At 44.2% G+C, this 18,934-nt stretch overlaps 1 protein-coding gene across 7 annotated transcripts in view; it reads left to right on the plus strand.

Annotated features, from left to right (window-relative positions):
• The window catches only part of LOC115830226 (transcription factor COE3), a 90,416-nt gene that overhangs the window by 52,224 nt on the left and 19,258 nt on the right, over window positions 1–18,934 (plus strand). For 3 of the 7 annotated variants that reach the window (XM_030794330.1, XM_030794328.1, XM_030794329.1), the window contains 5 exons: window positions 3,176–3,257; window positions 3,392–3,509; window positions 5,322–5,452; window positions 5,750–5,876; window positions 15,777–15,865. In XM_030794330.1, coding sequence (XP_030650190.1) covers window positions 3,176–3,257; window positions 3,392–3,509; window positions 5,322–5,452; window positions 5,750–5,876; window positions 15,777–15,865 — 547 coding nt within the window. Of the gene's footprint in view, window positions 1–3,175; window positions 3,258–3,391; window positions 3,533–5,301; window positions 5,453–5,749; window positions 5,877–15,776; window positions 15,866–18,934 lie in introns of all 7 variants that reach the window. The other 4 variants (XM_030794325.1, XM_030794331.1, XM_030794324.1 and 1 more) reach the window with 3 other exon arrangements.

An 18,934-nucleotide genomic window follows, 5' to 3' on the forward strand; every position in this document is an offset into this window, starting at 1 on the left:
ACAGCCCATTACAGGATCTCTCTCTCATTTTCACTCTCTCTCTCTCTTTCTCTCTCTTTCTCTCTCTCTCATAGGGGTTCCTCTGAAAGTGCAAGAGAGAGAGGGAGAGAGAGAGAGAGAGAGAGAGAGAGCAGAGGAACGGGGCAGGGAGAGAGCGGGTGGGCTGAGAGGGGGGGTCCGCAGGGCCAGCAGTAATTCCTGACATTGTGTCGGCTGCACATTAGGGACTGACAGGGCCACACATCCCCCTTGTAATTGATTGCAGGGCAGCGTAATGAGGTGACGGCTTACAACAGAGACGCCAACTCCCTCATTATCTTTACCTACTTTTTAAGAGCAGAGAGAGAGAGAGAGAGGTGAGAGAGGGATAGAGAGAGAGAGAGAGAGAGAGAGAGAGAGGAGAAAGAGAGAGAGAGAGAGAAAAGAAAGAGAGCTGGAGAGAGAGAGGGGGAAAAAAAACACTGAAACTAATAACTGGGCCCTGGCTCTAGATGGACATTAATTATTTATGGAGTTTTAATAAGTTTTAGATAGGGAGGAAGAGGTTCAACACAAGAGTTACTCTCCCTCTCTACCTCAATCTGTCTGTCCTGTTCTCTTCTCTGATTCATCTCTTCTCCTTTAGCTCTCAATAGTCTCTTTGTATTATTACATCTGACACAAAGATTTGACACTTATGTCAAATCTTTGAGTCATCAGTCACTCAACAGATTTAATGCAATGTTATTTTGATATCGTGATATCACGGAACTGACATCATTCATTTCTTTGGCTAATTCGTACCATATGTTCGGTTTAAGCAATAATTGAAATGTGAGAATATGAGCAGATTTTTTTGGGTGAAAACATTGAGAGAGTGAAACAGCGGTATGTGAATCAGGGAAAAAAAAAACTGACAGTTGCCCAAGTCTGATGTGATAATTATGTTTCCTCATTATATACGTTTTAGTGATTAAAATTCTGCGTAAATCGTCGGAGGAAAATGAGGCAATTTGCAGTTGGGCTGCAGCACAGAACCGCATTCAGATTTTAGTAAATTAATTCTACGTCTGTGCAAACTTTTCGCAAAGACACACGGTTGACGTAGAGCCCTGAATGCTTCAGCTACTGTTTCCGTTTATTCGGACGTGGATGTAAACAGCCAGTTATGGGACACTTTGAAACTCGCTTTGAAACTCACTCCTCTAGCAATTTTTTTGCCTGTGCTTGAAAAGTGAATTCAAAATACAGACAAACGCAAAGGAATCAAAAATGAATTAATCCAGAATTAATCTTAATCCCCTTTGTACCCAGTCTAACACCAACCATATCATTTTTTAGGATAAAATATTCATTTCGGGTCTGAATAAATCCATTTCGGCTCTTGGAGCCTTGCCCCTTTCCCTCTGTTTCGAGTCTCCCTCGTTTTCCTAACCGAGATCAACATTCAACCCCCTGCCTTGTCATCTAAAAGCAGCTACCCCCCCCACACCCCACACCCCCCACCCCGTGATTCCAAACGCTATCCGTGAACCATTCCAAAGAGAGCCAGCTTTGATCTGCTGCCGCTTTTCCAGGATGAGACCTGGAATCTTGCATTCCTTGTCAACTCTTGCCCAGTGGCAGATGGAGAAGCCGGGGCCACACTAGATTCAGGGATCATGTGTTTTCCCTCAGTGGCTCTCGCCCTCATCGCCTCATTCCTCTGCCTTTTTCTTTTTTTTTTTTTTTACCTTGCAAAAGCTCTGAAGCTCTGGTTCTGAAGCCTGAAACCTCTACCAGGGCCTTGGACATGGTCTGGCCCAGATTCTCCTCTTTCTACGGGTGTCTGAACTCCAGTTCAATTGGATCCTCGATAAACACAGCATTACTCTTATATCAGCACAGGTTCGCTTACCAGCCCTTGTCTCCTGCTGCGTTTTAATTCAATCCCTATTGATCCATATCTCTCCTCCCAAGGACTCCAATATCATATGAATGGAGCTTGGGGATGGGTTCCCCGTATTATTGTATTCCACGGCCATAAAGGGCATTAGCAGTCCTCAGTGCACCCCAGATCAAGTATCAGTCGATACCGGCTAAATAGAGCAGACGTTTTTTTTCTCTATATAGTGTGATTACGAAATATCCATATTTCTTGAGCAACAGGGCACCCTTTGATTCACCCTCTCTCCTTCTTTCTCTCTCTCTCTCTCTCTCTTTCTCTCTCTCTCTCTCCCTCTCTCTTTCTCTCCCTCTCTCTTTCTCTCTCTCTCTCTCTCTCTTCTCTTTCTCGCCAGTGGTGATCACTCTAAGAACGCTGTAGGGGGTTAAAAGTGTATATTGTGATTATGTCATGCTGTAAGTGAGCTTTAAAAAATTGCTTGAGTTACCACCGTGTGTTTTTAAAGATATTGTTACTGTCTTATTAGAGAGAAATCAATGCTGTCTGCAGATGGCAGCCATTTATATCTCTGACAGGGGCTTTTCTTCGCCCCTGCTCCCAGCATCCCCCTCTGTAAAAGGCAGCAGCAGAGGCAGGCAGAAGCTACAGTCACTGAGGTTATCCTGTGGTTAATGTGACATGCCTGTCTGTGACCTTGCTGGTTGTTAACTGCCCGGATTATTATTGCGATAATGTGGCAATTAAAAAGAAAGCGTTCCATCAAAATAGGAGGCTTATGGTTCCGGAGATGGATGCGCAGAGATTACCGAGCACTGGGAAATGCATTAAGACTACAATCCATTCTTACTGTATGCTTCAAAGTCTACTACCTTCAACCAGGGGAGGTTATTATGGTCCCATCCTCATTGATATCCATTCCCAATCAATAGAGCTCGGGCTGATGTAAAAAAATACAAGTAAATCAACACAGCGAGTTACTATTCAACATAAAGAAATGAAAAATCAAAAGCTGCCTCTAATTACACATCATATGTCAGAGCTCTTCTCTACCGCTGCACTCTGCCTCGAACACAATCAGCCTCTGAGGCTCAATTTTAACATTTTAACAGTTTTCTACGTTCATAAGGATATTTAGATCATTATTTTTGGCTGTTTAACAATTGATAACATTTCTTGTCTCTTCTGTAACTAACGTCTTTGCTTTTTTTTTTTAAACGCATTTCAAGTGTGATGTTTGTATGCATGAGTACATGAAACATATTGGTATTAAAATTTTAATACTGACCTGTCATGTCTTGGTTTTTATTTCAGATTCTTCCTGAAATTCTTCCTGAAGTGCAATCAAAACTGTTTGAAAAATGCAGGGAATCCAAGAGATATGAGACGATTTCAGGTAAAAAAAAAAAAAAAAAAGATAAATAAAAAACATTACATAACCAAAACAAATTGCCTTTTTCAGTAAATATTTCAAAACTATTTGTGATTTCACAACTCATTTTCACGTGTATGCGCTCTGATGTCTGACAGGTGGTGATCTCCACAACAGTGAATGTGGATGGTCATGTCTTGGCTGTCTCAGACAACATGTTTGTTCACAACAACTCCAAACATGGCAGGAGGGCCAGGCGCTTGGACCCCTCTGAAGGTAAGACAATCTTCTTTTCCAATCCTTTGCTCTCTAAAACAGACACAAAGTCCAATTTATGATGCCTGCTCCAACATCCTGCTCCATAATTCATCTTAATAGTGAATAAACCGTTCCAGTTCTGTGCCAAATTTTTCCCTTTAGCAGCATGGAAAGGTATTCATACGAAAAACCTCAACCATCTCCCAATCAGATTTAGAGGGGGACAACCAGCGAAGGACTAAGAATCTATTATAAATTAAACCTTGTCACATTTACATTTCAAAGTCATGGAATCTGGACATGGTGTCCCACTTCTGACTGACAGATGCCAGTTCTAGTCAGGCTCAGAGCTGTACATGCAGGTAAACACACGGATCTCAAGACACAGGTAAATGGGTTCATGTTTCATCTCACATCTGCACACACCTGAAGGGTCTGAGCAGCAGTGAGAAATCAACCTTTGATGTCCTCAGATGAAAGTTAACGTCGTCCGTCACTTCCCACTGATACTTAATCAGTTCCTTAGTGTAAAACATCACGAGCTTTGATTAGTTCTGTGATTGTCGTGTGTGTGCGTGTGTGCATGTGTGTGTGGGTGTGTGCGTGTGTGTGCGGTGTGTGTGTGTGTGTGTGTGTGCGCGCGTGTGTGTGTGTGTGTGTGCGTGTGTGTGTGTGTGTGTGTGAGGTGTGTGTGAGGTGTGTGTGCGGGTGTGTGTGCGTGTGTGTGGATGGGAGGGTGGATACACGATTATGTCTTTTGGAATTTTCTGGAACTCTTGGACCAAGAGAAAATGATTGCTCTGCCGTTAAGATAAGACCCTGGTGTGACTCTCTGTGGAGGAGAATATTAAGAGGTTGCCTCTGATGACAGAATCTATTGTGGCAATCTTTGCAGACTTTCATCTCAGACATATTGGGATTTTTCGACAGAAAAAGAAAGCTAAACATCTGTTCCCATCTTTTATCTCTCCCTCCCATTGGTAAATGAGAAAGCTTCCCAAGGTTTCTTATGTTATTATGTTTTATTCATTTAACCAGGTATCAATATTCAATAAAACGATGCAAGGATGTTTACTTCTGTTTATTATAGGCGAAAGGGAATTAATACTTTGTTTGGGATCCTAAGAGTATAAAGTTTTAAAACAACAACAGTAATACAGCTGTTGAAGAGAAGAGATGAAACAGTGTGCACAATAATCTGGTCTGAAGTTGCTCACAGAATCATCCAGGCGACTGTTACCTTGCTGGACTGGAACCAATCAATTTACATCCATATACAGTGGAGACGGGGTTAGTCAGTCAGTCAGCCTGTCTGTCTCCATTCCGCCAGCTCAAAGTCAGCTTTACGATAAAAGACAAAAAACTTAGTGCTTTTATTGAGCTGATTGATTAGCACACAATGAAGAGTAAAAAAAAAAGAAAAGTTGAAAATGTGCTTTTACAACTATTGAACTTATTACAATCTTTCCACTTAATCAATGATCTTTCAGCAATGCACAAGAGCGGGACGCAAAAGTGAAACTGCAAGGGCGCTCTCTCTCTCTCTCTCTCTCTCTCTCTCTCTCTCTTTCTCTCTCTCTCTCTCTCTCCCTCTCTCTCTCTCTCTCTCTCTCTCTCTCTCTCTCTCTCTCTCTCTCTCTCTCTCTCTCTCTCTCTTTCTCTCTACTTCAAACACTAATTAAAGTGTTTGCTTTCAGCGTGCACTGGACACGGCATTTTTGGGGTGAAATTACATTACGAGAGATAATCTCTTTGTGTGATTCATGAGTGTCGTAAACTGTTGATGCTGGTCTGTTCTAACTCTGCTCTTCTCTTCTTTCCCCGAAGCAGCCACTCCCTGCATTAAAGCCATCAGCCCCAGCGAGGGCTGGACAACTGGAGGTGCCACGGTCATCATCATCGGGGACAACTTCTTTGACGGACTGCAGGTGGTCTTTGGCACTATGCTGGTTTGGAGCGAGGTGAGCCGTTGGAGTGTGTTAAAACCCCCCAAAACAATCATTTGTTGTCGTGTATTTCAGTACGTTATGATTTGAGATAAAACCTGTTCCGTTAACTCTGGAACGAAAAAAATCTCTGTCCCTTTATGGCGTGGCTGTCGAGAGATTCAAATAATAATCGTTGTCAATCGTTGTACAAAGAGATCCAAGCATTCCTGGGATTACAAAGCCACATTAAAGTCTGTCTGTAGGTGTAAGACTCTGTTCAATGTGTGTATTGAGTGCTGAGCTCTGATCGTGACTGCTGATGATTCGCAGCTAATCACTCCCCACGCCATCCGGGTTCAGACGCCCCCACGACACATCCCCGGGGTCGTGGAGGTCACGCTCTCCTACAAGTCCAAGCAGTTCTGCAAAGGAGCCCCGGGACGCTTTGTCTACACAGGTACAACGTGGACTCCTCACTCCTCTGTCGTATTGACAAAGTCCTTCCCGTCTTACTTCCTTTCTGATTCGTTTCTCACCCCTTTTTAACAACCGGTTATTGCTGTTTTTCTTTTTTTTTCCTGCAAATCTTTTTCTCCTATCTTTTCATATTGTGTTGCATCGCTGAATATCTGTTGAATATCCGTTAATTCCTTAAAGGCACTAAACTGTTTACCCAAAAAAAAAAAAAAGGGTGGATGAAATGCGAGCTGTTTTTGTCAAGTTTTCCCGTGGTTCTAGCCTTAACCGTTAGCCGGCGTCCAGACTTTTTTTGTGTCGACGTGCCCGCGGACCCATGTGTGTCTGCAGTGGAGTATCATTTAGTAAAATCAATGCTTTTCAGTGACCGATTATTCCAGCAGAATAATCCAGATGCCATTCAAAGTAGCAGAAAGGTCAGATGGAGGACTGTTTAGCCTGATAAGGAAATGTCACGGCGCTCGGCATAAAAGCGGAGACTGTGTTAAAGCTCTCTGTTAAACATGAGGTTTATCTCTCTCTGCATTTCCCTCTTTCTTTGTTCCGTGTTCCGTTCAGTCAGATGCGTGTTTCGTATAAGCAATGTAAAAAAAAAAAAAAAAAAAGACAACTTTACAATGGACCGGACAACCCTTCTTACCTTGGACCGTTCCTTTGCAATGCTAATTTCCGTCCGGACTGAATGATATGACTGACAGCTGTTCAGCATGCTGCTTTTGAAAAATGAACGTTGTGAATAGAACTTCCTTTAAAACATGCGTTCGAGGCCTTTCTCTGTTCATATGAAACGTGTTACAAGCAGTAAAGAACAGAATCAAGTCAAATTATAAAGTTCTCGTCTTTTTAGAGTATTATTCTCTTTTGTCATCTTAGGCTGATAGCGCTAAACTTGAGGTCATGTAAGGTGCGACCTCGTGTGATCAAGATTCACAGATTCACAGAGTGTCGAGAGCGTAGGATACATTGTATAAATACCGATGTTGTTTACTTAATTCTTCCAAAAAAAAAACCAACCAACAATGGCCTGGTTTTGACTCGTACTGAATTCCTCCTTGAATCCAAAACATCACCTCATTATAGAAATGCAACTCCCTCTTCTCAATTCTCTACAATACATCCATACAGTGTGAAGTAAATTAGATTCACACATACATATTTTACTTTGTGGATGCTTCAGTGTACATTTTCTGCAACTTATTTATTGTGCCAGGGATGTGTGATATTCATGAATGCAAAATGAAGCAGGCTTTTAAATACTAAATAGGCAGACTGTGTATAATTGAAGAGGAATGAGAATGCATCCAAACTCAATGATGTCTTTTACACAGGGGAGCTCCCATATGCCCCAGTGATCTCATCTTTAAGCAGCATTCCAGCCTCCAAAACTCAACCCTTTCATCCCGAATCTCAGCAATGATGCAAAGCTGGTCGGAATATTTGAAAGGTCTACATTTAGGTCATTCATTAGAAATTAAAGGTTCGAGCTAAGAAAACGAGGCGGGGTATGCCGAGGAAACTCGATTTCGCGCCAAATGAAGCCGGACTTTGTAGCCTAAGCGGGAAACAAAAAAAAAAAGGCAAAAATTAGGAGCGTTGTAATTTTGGAGTACCTTTGAAAGAACTGGGCGGGAACAGATTATCGTAGACGAGTATCAAAGACGGGTCACGCGTTTTTTGGGGGGTTTTTTGGGGGTTTTTTTGGGGGGGTTTTTTTCTGGTTAGCGTGCCATTGTTTTACATCTGCGTTTGTGTGCTCGGTCAGAAAGAGAGGAAGAGCCCGACGTGTTCGGGGGCTGTCTGTCTGCGAGCGCTCTGGTATGATGCAAGAATTGGTGAAGCTAAAACAGAAGTGAGAGCTGGACTTACAACACTGCCTTTGTACTTCACAGTGGCTGTTCTTTCAAAAGCCTAGGCATGGACTTGCTTGGCTAGCTGAAGCTATGTGGGTGTTTCAAAACGTAGGGCGGCATTTACAGAACAACAGAAAATATAGTATTTAATCTTTAAGATTTTTCTTTCAAAAAAAAAGAAATGCCTCTCTGCATTTCTTTTCTCTCCATCTGCTAAGTAATATCTATCACATTTCTGTGCTGTCGTCTCCTCAAACTCATTGGAGCTCCTCTCTCTCTCTCTCTCTCTCTCTCTCTCTGTTTTCCCCATCTTCTTCTCTCTCCTCTTTTCTCTGTTAATACAGCGCATTTACTTTTTACTTCTCTGTCTCTCTCTCTCTCTCTCTCTCTCTCTCTCTCTGTCTCTCTCACTCTGTCTCTCTCTCTGTCTCTCTTCCCCGCTCTATTTTCCCCCTCTTTCTCCTTCTCTTCTTTTTTTCTCTTAATACTGCACATTTACACTCTCTCCCTCTCTCTCTCTCTCTCTCTCTCTCTCAAGGGGGGGGGGGGGGGGGGGGGTTGAGTCTCCCCAGGTGCTATCTTGAGGAAAGGGGGGAGAAATGAATGTGAGGAGCCTGGGGGTATTGACTTTCCTGGGAAAACACAGCTCTCTAAAAATCAGTAGCCAAATACTGCAATAACTCAGCACCCATTGATTCCCTTTCCCCTGCGGCCACATTGATCTATGCATTACAAGCCCTGAGACTGGCGGCATGGATTCAGCCCCTCTCCACCACAATTCACAATCATCAGTAAATTACTACTGCTCAGGCATGCAGGAATGCTTTATTATTATTATTATTATTATTATTATTATATTTTAAAAAAGCACACCATATATTAAGAATTGTACATCCTTCATATTCTATAATCATTGAATAAAATGGAGGTGGGTTTTTTGGCATAATATGAAGCACACTTCAGTGGCACAGAGAAACAGAAAGGTTGGCGTCTGGCAAGATAGGGCTTTTCCCCATAGGCTGCACAGGGCAAGTCTCAACACGCCCGATGCCCCGCAGACTGTCACCCTACGGCATGGCAAACAGGACGTGTGACAGCGTGGTTGGCCGAAGCCTTTGTTTGACAGGCTCAGGCCGTCTCATAGCCAAACAGCAGACGGCAGATGTGGATTACAGCGAAAGTCATGGTTATAGAGCTATCTGCTCAATCTAACAAGCTTTTACGATTCCGAAATAGAGTCCAGTGCAACTCAAGCCTGAACAATACCCCACCAAGCACAGTTTATTCTCTGCTATGACTCTCTCTCTCTCTCTCTCTCTCTCTGTCTCTGTCTCTGTCTCTGTCTCTGTCTTTGTCTCTGTCTCTCTCTCTCTGTCTGGTAAAGTCAGTGTCAAGCTTAGGCTGTATAGTGGACAGTATATATAGGCAGTGTAGCCTGACTGTACTAAGAGGAGAACACATACTACAGTGGGTATGAAGTTATATACTACGGCAGTATTATTATACTGTATGCCTGGGGCAGAGGGATTACAGTGTCAGTGTGAGGGTGGGACCACTGGTCATGGCTGAGTTACAGAAACCATTTAAACCAGTTTGACACAAAGCGATTGTTGCAGTGCCGATCCGAATGAGCTTATTCGGAAAAAGAGGGCCATGGCTGGCAGGGCGGCACGGTGGCGGTGCTGGCGTAACCGTCCGCTTGTTGTGTTCTCACATTAGCCAGAAATCCTGGCGTCACCCGACACACAAGCTCTTTAAGAGGCCACTAAAGCTTTATGACGCAAACTGCCAATATGCCTCGCTGATGGGCCCTTAAAGACCATTCCCAGAGCCTGCTATGGCTCTCCTGTCACAGAGAGAAGGAAACAATAGGCCATTTTGTACCTTTCTTCAACCCCGTTCTTACAGACACATGGAAAGCATTAGCGGAATGTTCCACACGCTGTGCGTTTGGGGTCCTCTAAGCGCGTATCTCAGAGCCGTGCATTACATCACTACTGCTTCATGTCGTGTCACATTTTGGACATGACACTTTAGACTCACACTTCCACATATGTCATTTGCTTTCACTCGCATCACATGCCTGAGCATTCTTGAAATTGCGCTAATTCGCTTTTTGTACCACCCGGCTTTGATCGTACGGCATGCGCGTGCAATTCAATTTATTTGATTTATTTAGATTTATTTAGATGTACGGCTGTAAACGTGGAACGGCCTCATGACCCCTCCGTTTTTTGGGTTTTTTTTTTAAAATAGCAATGATCAAATGAAAACAACAACAACGACAACAACAACAACAGACACAGTTCCAGCATGCTACATTCTGACATGAAACGATGCCGTGAGCTAATCATTGTTTAGATATTCATATTTTTCATCTGTTTACACTGCAAATCCAAACACACAGAGCAGACCGTGTGACTTTTCCTTCTTCAGTGAGCGCTCCGCTGATTACACGGCAATAATGAACGCCAGACCGACGCCGTTGCTCCGGAGCAAGGGAGTGAAGTGGAGGTGACAGAAACACACCCACCTCCCTTCTGTTACCTCCAGTCCCTTCTTCTCCTCGGAGACGCAGCCGTGACGCAACCCTCATGATTAGAGCGCGCTTCCGCCTCACGGGCTAGATATGTTAATCATATAGTGGATAATTGCCTCACTGGCGCCTTGATTAAGCTGAGTGACAAGGCGAGGAAGTGTGCCTCAAAGACAACCCCCCCCCCCCCACACACCCACACCCACACCCACACAGACACACACACACACACACACACACACCTCCTCTCTCTCTCTCTCTCTGCCACCCCACCTGAGGTGTCTGTTATTGTTTTTGAGTCACATCTTAAAGTTCCCCCACTGAAACACCTAATTATCTGACATTGGTTCCACAGGTCTCCTCTTTAAGACAAGAGTGTCTCCTTTGATACTGGAAAATGAGTCAAAGGCTCTGCTGAGGATAGACTCTAGTTCCCAGGCTGTGGAACTGCGCAGCTCATGCAGACATCATGCAGATGCATGCGTCTACAAAATTAACTTTCTGCTTTAGTCCACTCTGTACAGTGAAAGTGCGAAACAACAGACGCATGGACGCTTGTGATCATGAACAGGTTAAGGATTTAACAAGGTGTCAAGTCACAACACATACTTAGCCCAAAAGATTTCTTTCGCCTTATTGAGAGGTCAGTCGGAGTTATACTCGTTTGTTCACGTTCCCCTGTAAAAACCCTGACATTTTTTTTTCTTCAGAAAGGAGTAAATGGAGGTCAAGTCACGTACACCAGTCAGCCTAATTGCTGCCATAACAAGTGAGTGTTTTGGCTCTAATTAAAAGTGTGTGTTTAGGGAGTGAAAAGCCTGTGGTGGGGTCCTCTTCATCTTCCCCGGTGGCTCTCCACTTTAAAGAGGCTGCCGCACCCGTCTGAGGCCAGGCCTGCCTGTCAATCACAGTTTAAAGTTCATGAAATTTCTATGAGAATCGATCTGGGGGTGGGGGTGGACCGAGAGCGCGGGCTTCGCTGATTGATCAAGCCTCATGCTTTGAATTTCACTCTTTTTTATCCTCACTGTAGTGAGGGGCATAGGCATGTGTGTGTGTGTGTGTGTGTGTGTGTGTGTGTGTGTGTGTGTGTGTGTGCGCGTCTGTGTGCGTCTATGTGTGTGTGTGTGTGTGCGCGCGCATGTGTTTGTGTGTGTGTGTGTGTGTGTGTGTGCGCGCGTTTGTGTGTGTGTATGCATATGGTTGTGTGTATGTGTTTGTGTGCTTGTGCATGCATGTGCGTTTGTGCGTGTGTTTGTGCGTGCGTCCGTGCAAGCGTGCAAGCGTGCGTGCGTGCGCGTTTGAATGTGCATGTCGACTCTATCCTTTATTCAGCGCATGCATGTATACATCCATATATATTTTCAAGCATCGCTACCTGGATTTCTTTTGGAGACAGAGGAGAAGAGGGGAAATCAATAGCATGCAACATGGGGCTTGAGACGTTTGTCAACAGGCCAGCTCTGTGACCTCAAGCCGTCAGGAGAGCCACACTTGACAGACTCAAGCAGAAAAAACAAATCACTTCCCTCACCCGGTGTATTGTCCCATTGTGCATCAGAAAATGTCTCCCCCGTCCCCAAGAAGGGAGGGACAATCTAACACACACATCTGCAGGCAATGGGGGGGCAAGGCCTCTCTAACCTATATCAATCAGCAAGTGCATGGCAATAGGAAATTGAGTCTCGTTGCCCTGGAATCTAAAGAGCGTCAAAAAATTCACCGTTCCATCAGTCCACCACAGTAGATGTACCAGGTTTTGATCAAGTGCTTTATATGGACTGTTGCCTCCATTTGAAATGATTCACTCCAGGTATGGAAAAAACATAGAAAATACCCTCTTACCCGAATAGCAGAGACTTGCGATCAGTATTGATGCCTATGGGGACATGACTATGCCTTCAATCAGGCCATCACAGAGGTAAAGAACACATGGAAAGTGAATGGAAAGACCAAAGTGTATGTTATCATTCCTCTATATTGCAAATACAGATGCCATCAGAGAGCCAAAAATACGCCACGAGACTTAAAGTTAGCGCTGAAGAAGTGGTGAGAAAACGCAAACAGAAAACAGCACAAAGTAAAGCCGCGTAAACACACTGGCAGAGGGATATGTAAACACGCCCTGGATGAATTTGTATATGTTTGCAGGGGCCTGAGAGCCTGAGAGTTTTACTGAGGCTGTGTGACGCAGGGTGTAGAACCGGGATAGTTCAGCAGCTGGAGCGGCTCTGCGCTTGAAAGGCAACTTCAGGACACTATTTCTACAACAGCTGATAGGTCATATCTGTTTCTTATCTTTACTGTGGATCGACAGTCATAGAAACCCCTATTAGACTTACTTCTCCCCCACATTCTCTCACGAAAAGCTTTTTTTCTTTTTTTTTTCTTTTCCTTTGGCAATGATAGGTCATGAATTTAAGGCATCTGTGACATTACACTCCTCTTGTTATTAATTCATTCTCCCTCAGCCTCTCTTCCTCTTCTGCATAATGACTCATGACGTGCATAGTAAACTAGCTCTTCTTTGTGTCTCTCCTCTTGACTATAGATGTAGGTCTACACACACTCAAAGCTTTTTAACACCAGAACCAATACTCACCCACTCTGTCCCGTTTGACCCTTGCCCCAGTCTTGTGTGTAATGAGAGTTAGCTCTCAGTCCAGAGAACCGTGTGTGTGACTGTGTGTGTGTGTGCGTGTGTGTCCGTGTGTGTCCGTGCGTGTGTGTGTGTGTATGTGTGTGTGGCTATATATGTGTGTGTGTGTCTGTGCGTGCGTGCGTGTGTGTGTGTGTGTATGTGCGCACATGTGAATTGATTTTAGTGAAGCAGATATGACTTCTCATTTGATACCTAGATAGTACAGAGAGCCTGTAGATATTTGAAGAGAAGCAGAGGTGAGATGTGCAGGTTAACAGGGTATTAAGGATCAAATGAAGGCTCTTTGTTCTCATGTCTGATGAGCGTCGAGCCTTCCAACAAAAGCCCATGTTTTTGGCTTTTGCAGGGGATTGAAACTTGATCTTGGTGATATTAGTGTGCCGTGTAACAATACTCAAATTGATAAAATCAATAAATAGGCCTAGAACATTTTTGGAAGGTGTTCTGCAAAATGATTAAACGGTTCTCACTGCTAAGCGTTTAAAGAGAACTCAAAAGCTGTCCTCCATTTTCTCTCTCTCTCTCTCTCTCTCTCTTTAAACTCTGTTATGTCTGCCTCTTTATATGACACTCTTTATGGTGTCTGTGCTCTGGCTAGTCCACTGATAGAGGAAATCAGATTAATCTCTCTCTGTTAGTTCACACCTGATGACAACACTCCATTTAGAAACACTAGACCCCAGTGGACTATGTGATCACCTTCATAGAGGAGAGAGAAAGAGAGAGAGAGAGAGAGAGAGAGAGAGAGAGAGAGAGAGAGAGAGAGACAGAGATACCAGAGTGGGAGCAATAAATGGATGATTAAATAAATAATAAATACGCCTCCCTTTTTTTTTTTTCTCCCCCCCTCCCCTCACTCTCTCCCACTTCTCTTCTTGCCACCTCTTTCCAGCGAACTGCATTATCTTTCCCTTTCCAATCGCACGTCAGGCACCGCAAAGACGCGAAGATGGCTGAAAAAAAATCAATACAAATTACGATGGAGAAAGTGGCACTGATGGCTGGAATTGCAGCATATGTTTACACTAAATCAGGCAATCTATCTTCATATGGGCTGTGTAATGCGCGAGGGGTCAGGGTTCGGCCCGCAAGCCGGCGCTCTCCAATTACTCAGACTCTTTGAGAGGAGGCAGCCGTATCGATTGGCTGAGAGGACAGGGGCCTGCAGGCAGCCAATGGGGCGCTGGGGTCAAAGTGCACAGGGATTTTAATAAGAGAAGTAATGGGCTTAATTTCTTGGGGGCTTGATAGAGAGGGGCGTCTGCCCTCTCTCTCATGTCTCGTTGTCGAGGGGGTTCATTAAACGTCAGACTTTATGAGATTGCTTTTTTTCTCTCTTTCTTTCTTTCTTTCTTTCTTTCTTTCTTTCTGTCTCTTTCTGCATCTTTCTGGTTTCTTTGTCACACCTTTCTGTTTTGTGTGATCTTTGTATTTTTGATGTAATTAGGATTTCAGCCAAAAAAGAACACACATGCCATACCAGTGGCAGACTGACTCCTAACAAGCAATGATAGCAATGCGTTCACTCACAAGCACTTTCTGAATCTAGACAACGGAGAATGTAATGTATTTCATCACAATCTGTATGCGATAGCTGTGTATTGTATTACTGAATGAACCCATCGCTAAGGTATGACAATCGATAGAGTTACTATCTTCTCTGAATCTGCCTCTGTTACTCCCAGCATCCTTTGAGGCATACGAAGTTTTCGGGTGCAGAAAAACTCTGTGTGTCACCCCCCCCCCAGACTAACCCCTCTGCCCCATACTCCTCACTGCAACCCCCACCCCCCACCCAAACCATCTCCTCCCTCCCCCTCGTCAGTTCCAGAGGTTTTTTTGGGTTTTTTTTCTCCTCCTCACCGTGAAACCCACTCAAACAAATTTGATTTAGCAGCTCGCGGGGGCCCATTCCCAGGGAAAGAAAACAAATATTGTTATAATGGTAATAACATCTATTTGGCGCTCGCGACAAACGGCATCAGGCCTTTGAAAAGGCCCTGCACCACCACTGCAACCTTATTCTTATTCATGAAAGTGCCGGTTATGCATATTAGTGCAAACTAGCTATTCTACTCGCCAGCATTTGGAGTGTCAATCATCCTTACAGAATACATGAGGCACCGGTGACAAAAGCAGAGTGGGCAAGAAGGCTGACAAATTGTCCCCAAAGTCAAATTTGACAGCCTTTTATGATTAATGGGCTTGATTATGGAGAAATATCTTCCTAACTGGTTTCCGGGTGTTTCTCTTTTCGCCAGCATTGAGGGGAGAGGGATGGATATGGAGGGGGCAAGTGGCTGTGTGTTGTGTTGTGAGGGAGAATGAAATCAGAAGTGAGACTGGTAAGAGTGAAGACAGAGGAATTGAATTAGGCGGGAATGGTAAGAGTGAATGAGAGAGCGCAGAGGACAGACAGGTAGAGCACGAGGTCTCACCGCGCTCCTCATAAATATACACACACGTGCGTTGGGGGGGGGGGGGGGGGGGGGGATTTAGTTCACGGCCAGTGGTAATATCCAGTCCAGATATACTACAGCTATTAAATGACACTTGTACAGTGCAAAAGAGTACCGGGCTGTTTTTATATACGCTCGTGTGAACTGAGCTCTCTGTGTTGTAAGTTTAAGTTGCGTCATATGCTGTCAGGCGAAATCGACAGTTTTTTGGGAAACGAGCTCTGTTGTAAACCGAGCTAAACCGTTCAAATGCCTCTCCTCGCCAAGATCCGCACTATTTAATTTCATGCTCCTATATACCTAGTTGGAAATAGCGTTTCAAATTCCTTTAACTCAATTTCCTTAAACTTTCTTTTTTTTCTTTCTCCCCTAGCTTTGAATGAACCTACCATTGACTACGGTTTCCAGAGGTTACAGAAGGTCATTCCCCGTCACCCTGGCGACCCCGAGCGGTTACCTAAGGTGAGTCATAATCGAGAGGCGGATTATCCATATCCGCGTGCGTTATGCTTCAAATCTCGCATTCATGGTTACCTTACAGTGCTGCAGATTCCAGCTGTCTCCTTTTCCATTTATTTAAATGTATGCACAATTTAAATGAGAAACACACGTATGAAGGATTCTGTGCGTCGATCTGATATGTATGTATGGCATTTACCTCACTCTCCCTGTCTGAAATGGTCTCTGAATATGATGTGAATTATGTTTGAGCCAAGACCTGCTACTTTAACGCCCGAGGCTGTGCTCTGTGATAGCCTTTGTGAAAACATCACATCTAAGCGTATGAATGAAAACAGCTGTTTGTGCAATGTTGCCTTTGAACCTTTGGATGTGCGAAGGGTGAGCAGTTGGTTAGATGCTGTTATCTATGCTGGTGGCATGTTGTAGCTTTGAGGCAACAAAAACCAAACAAACCAAAGGACAAAAGAGAGAGTCAAAAGTGCAAATGTGTGAACGTGAGGGAAGCAGCGTGTTTCTCTCTCTCTCTCTCTCTCTCTCTCTCTCTCTCTCCCTCTTTGTTTTCACACTCTACCCCCATACATTTTTATAAACACACACACACACACGCACACACACAATACACATCCACACGGGTGAGAACACAATGTGTCGTCAGGTGCTCTGGGCGGTTTGCCGCCTGGTTAGTATGAAAAGATTATTTTCCCCTTTAAAGGCGTGCTACTAAGTGAATGAGATTCTTTTGGGCAGGGAACTGCTGTAGCAGGGGATGCCATCTGATGGGGACTGACAGTTTAAAACAGCTGCCAAATTGAAACCATTTATCAAAATCTGACATCTGAGATCCAGTCACCAAAAAAGCAGTTTATTTGTAAATTGATACTAATAGTGAACATACATTGTCTGGCCCCTTTGATGCTGAAAATGGTGGCAAGAGGAGAATGCTCCTATCACCACTTGTATATTTATTTATTCAAGAGAAAACTCAATAAGAATTTAGATTTTTTTTTTTCTGTTTTTTTTTCCTCTCTCTTTCAGCCCGCAGATTTAAACCTCAGTGCTATAAATAAATAAACAGGTAAATACATTGGCCAGTAAGCAGGTAAATAAATAAATAGGCAAATGAATAAATAATTAAAAAGACATGCAAATAAATAAGTAACTTGTTAAATAAATAAAAACGCTGAGCATATTTGTGTAAGATTAAACCTTACCTCTTAAAATGTTTGCACGGGCCATTACGTTTGCTCAACGTGCAAAACTATTGTGTTCGCCAAACATTCCATCGCTACTGTGAGAACTCAGATAAGCAACTTACTGTACCAAGCATCCTTAGATGAGACCAGATAGGACTGGATTGCTGGCCTGTCCATCAGAGAGAAAGAGAGAGAGAGAGAGAAAGAGAGAGAGAGAGAGAGAGAGAGAGACAGAGAGAGAGACAGAGAGAGAGAGAGAGAGAGAGAGAGAGAGAGAGCTCTGTTTTACAGAGTGATTGAGTTAGGGTTGGAACCGAGCGCCAGATCCTGTCAGAGCTGCCTTATGAGTGCCAGTGATGGACACAGCGTCGACAAAGCCAGCTGTGGACACTGATGACCTTTGCGGGGCTGGGCCTGGATCAAGTTTATCTCTAATATGATTTCCAGTCGAGGGTTGGCTGCAAGCACACACCTCCTTGTCCAGATAGATCAGGGATATGGATGCGGTTCAAGACCCTCCTCAGTAAGGAAGGCAGCTGCACATTTCCCAACCCTGCTGAGTTCCAGGCCACACGGTTCGAGGCAGTCCCAGGTTACAGCGAGTTTAACAGCCTATGATTCCATTTTAACGGACACCTGGATTATGAAGTGTCCCATAAACTCCGCAGGGGCAATTTCACTTAGATACAGAGAGTCTGTTTTTCAAACAGAACAAACAAATGAGAAACACAAAGGCTTGGTGTTGGTTTGTGTGCTGAAATATTTATGTGGGCTTATAGCTCTCTGATTCATTTTGGATATCCCAACGAGCTGTCCCATTCAATGGCCCTGTGACCACAGTGGACTTTTGACTTTATATTTATGTCTATTGCAGGGGGTCTTTATCCGTCCAGATAATGTAGATCATATGAGCAGATATGATATACTGCAGAGAAATGTGTTTTCTCAGAAAGCCAGAATTCCTGGACTATGTCCATACTGATGAGATGGAAATCATTTGTTCTGTGGCTTCCAAGTGTATTCACGGAACCTGGATTTCTCTCTGTCCATCCAAGTGCTGTGGAGATCGGCGAGCTCCAGCTTTTTCTGTCTCACTCTCCCCCTCTCGCTCTCTTTCACTTCCCTCTCTCTCTCTCTCTCTCTCTCTCTCTCTCCCCCTCTCTCTCTCTCTCTCTCTGTGAGTGTGTGAGTGTGTATATGCTCAGGGTGATTTATCATTGTTAAGGGACCTGTCGAATGGCTTCTTCTCCCGGGTCAGGTGATCCACGCTCGCACGGTGCTCTGGAATCAAGGAGCCATCCTCCCATAATTGAGCCCCTGGAAAGAAACGGAGGGGGAAGAACAGAAGTGGGGTGGGGGGGGGGGGGGGAGATAACATTTGGGGCCACACGACCATGGGGTTGGGCAAAGCACGAGTCAAAGAGATTCGCTCTGTCTCGCCCGTAGTGAATAAAGAGCGGAGAACCTGATTGAGAGAGAATGGCTATCATCTTCTCTTAGGAAGCTACTTGCACCAACATATGTTCACTGTCCCATCTTAACTGAGGAGCAGATTGGGTCTTTGATTGTTCTCAGACCTCTAGAGCTTGGTTCTTGTCATTATGGAGAGGGAAAGAAGAGGTGAGGTCACTGTAGAACTCCCTGCTCTACTGCAGAGAGAAGCAAAACGTGCTCTTTCTTTTTTTGGCGTGTTCAGTAAAGACATTACCATGCAGCCCGAGTTTAATTTTTTTTTCCCACCCCCCCTCTTCATCTGAGGCAGTAGTTGTATTTAACTCATCCATGACACCTCTCTGGTGGAGTGCATCTTGTCACCTCCCACTGGATTTTCTAATGGCAGTTCACAGACCTCCTTTCCTCCTCTCCCGCATGAGGA

Source organism: Chanos chanos, chromosome 2, assembly GCF_902362185.1.
Source record: "Chanos chanos chromosome 2, fChaCha1.1, whole genome shotgun sequence".
Taxonomy (NCBI): Eukaryota; Metazoa; Chordata; class Actinopteri; order Gonorynchiformes; family Chanidae; genus Chanos; species Chanos chanos.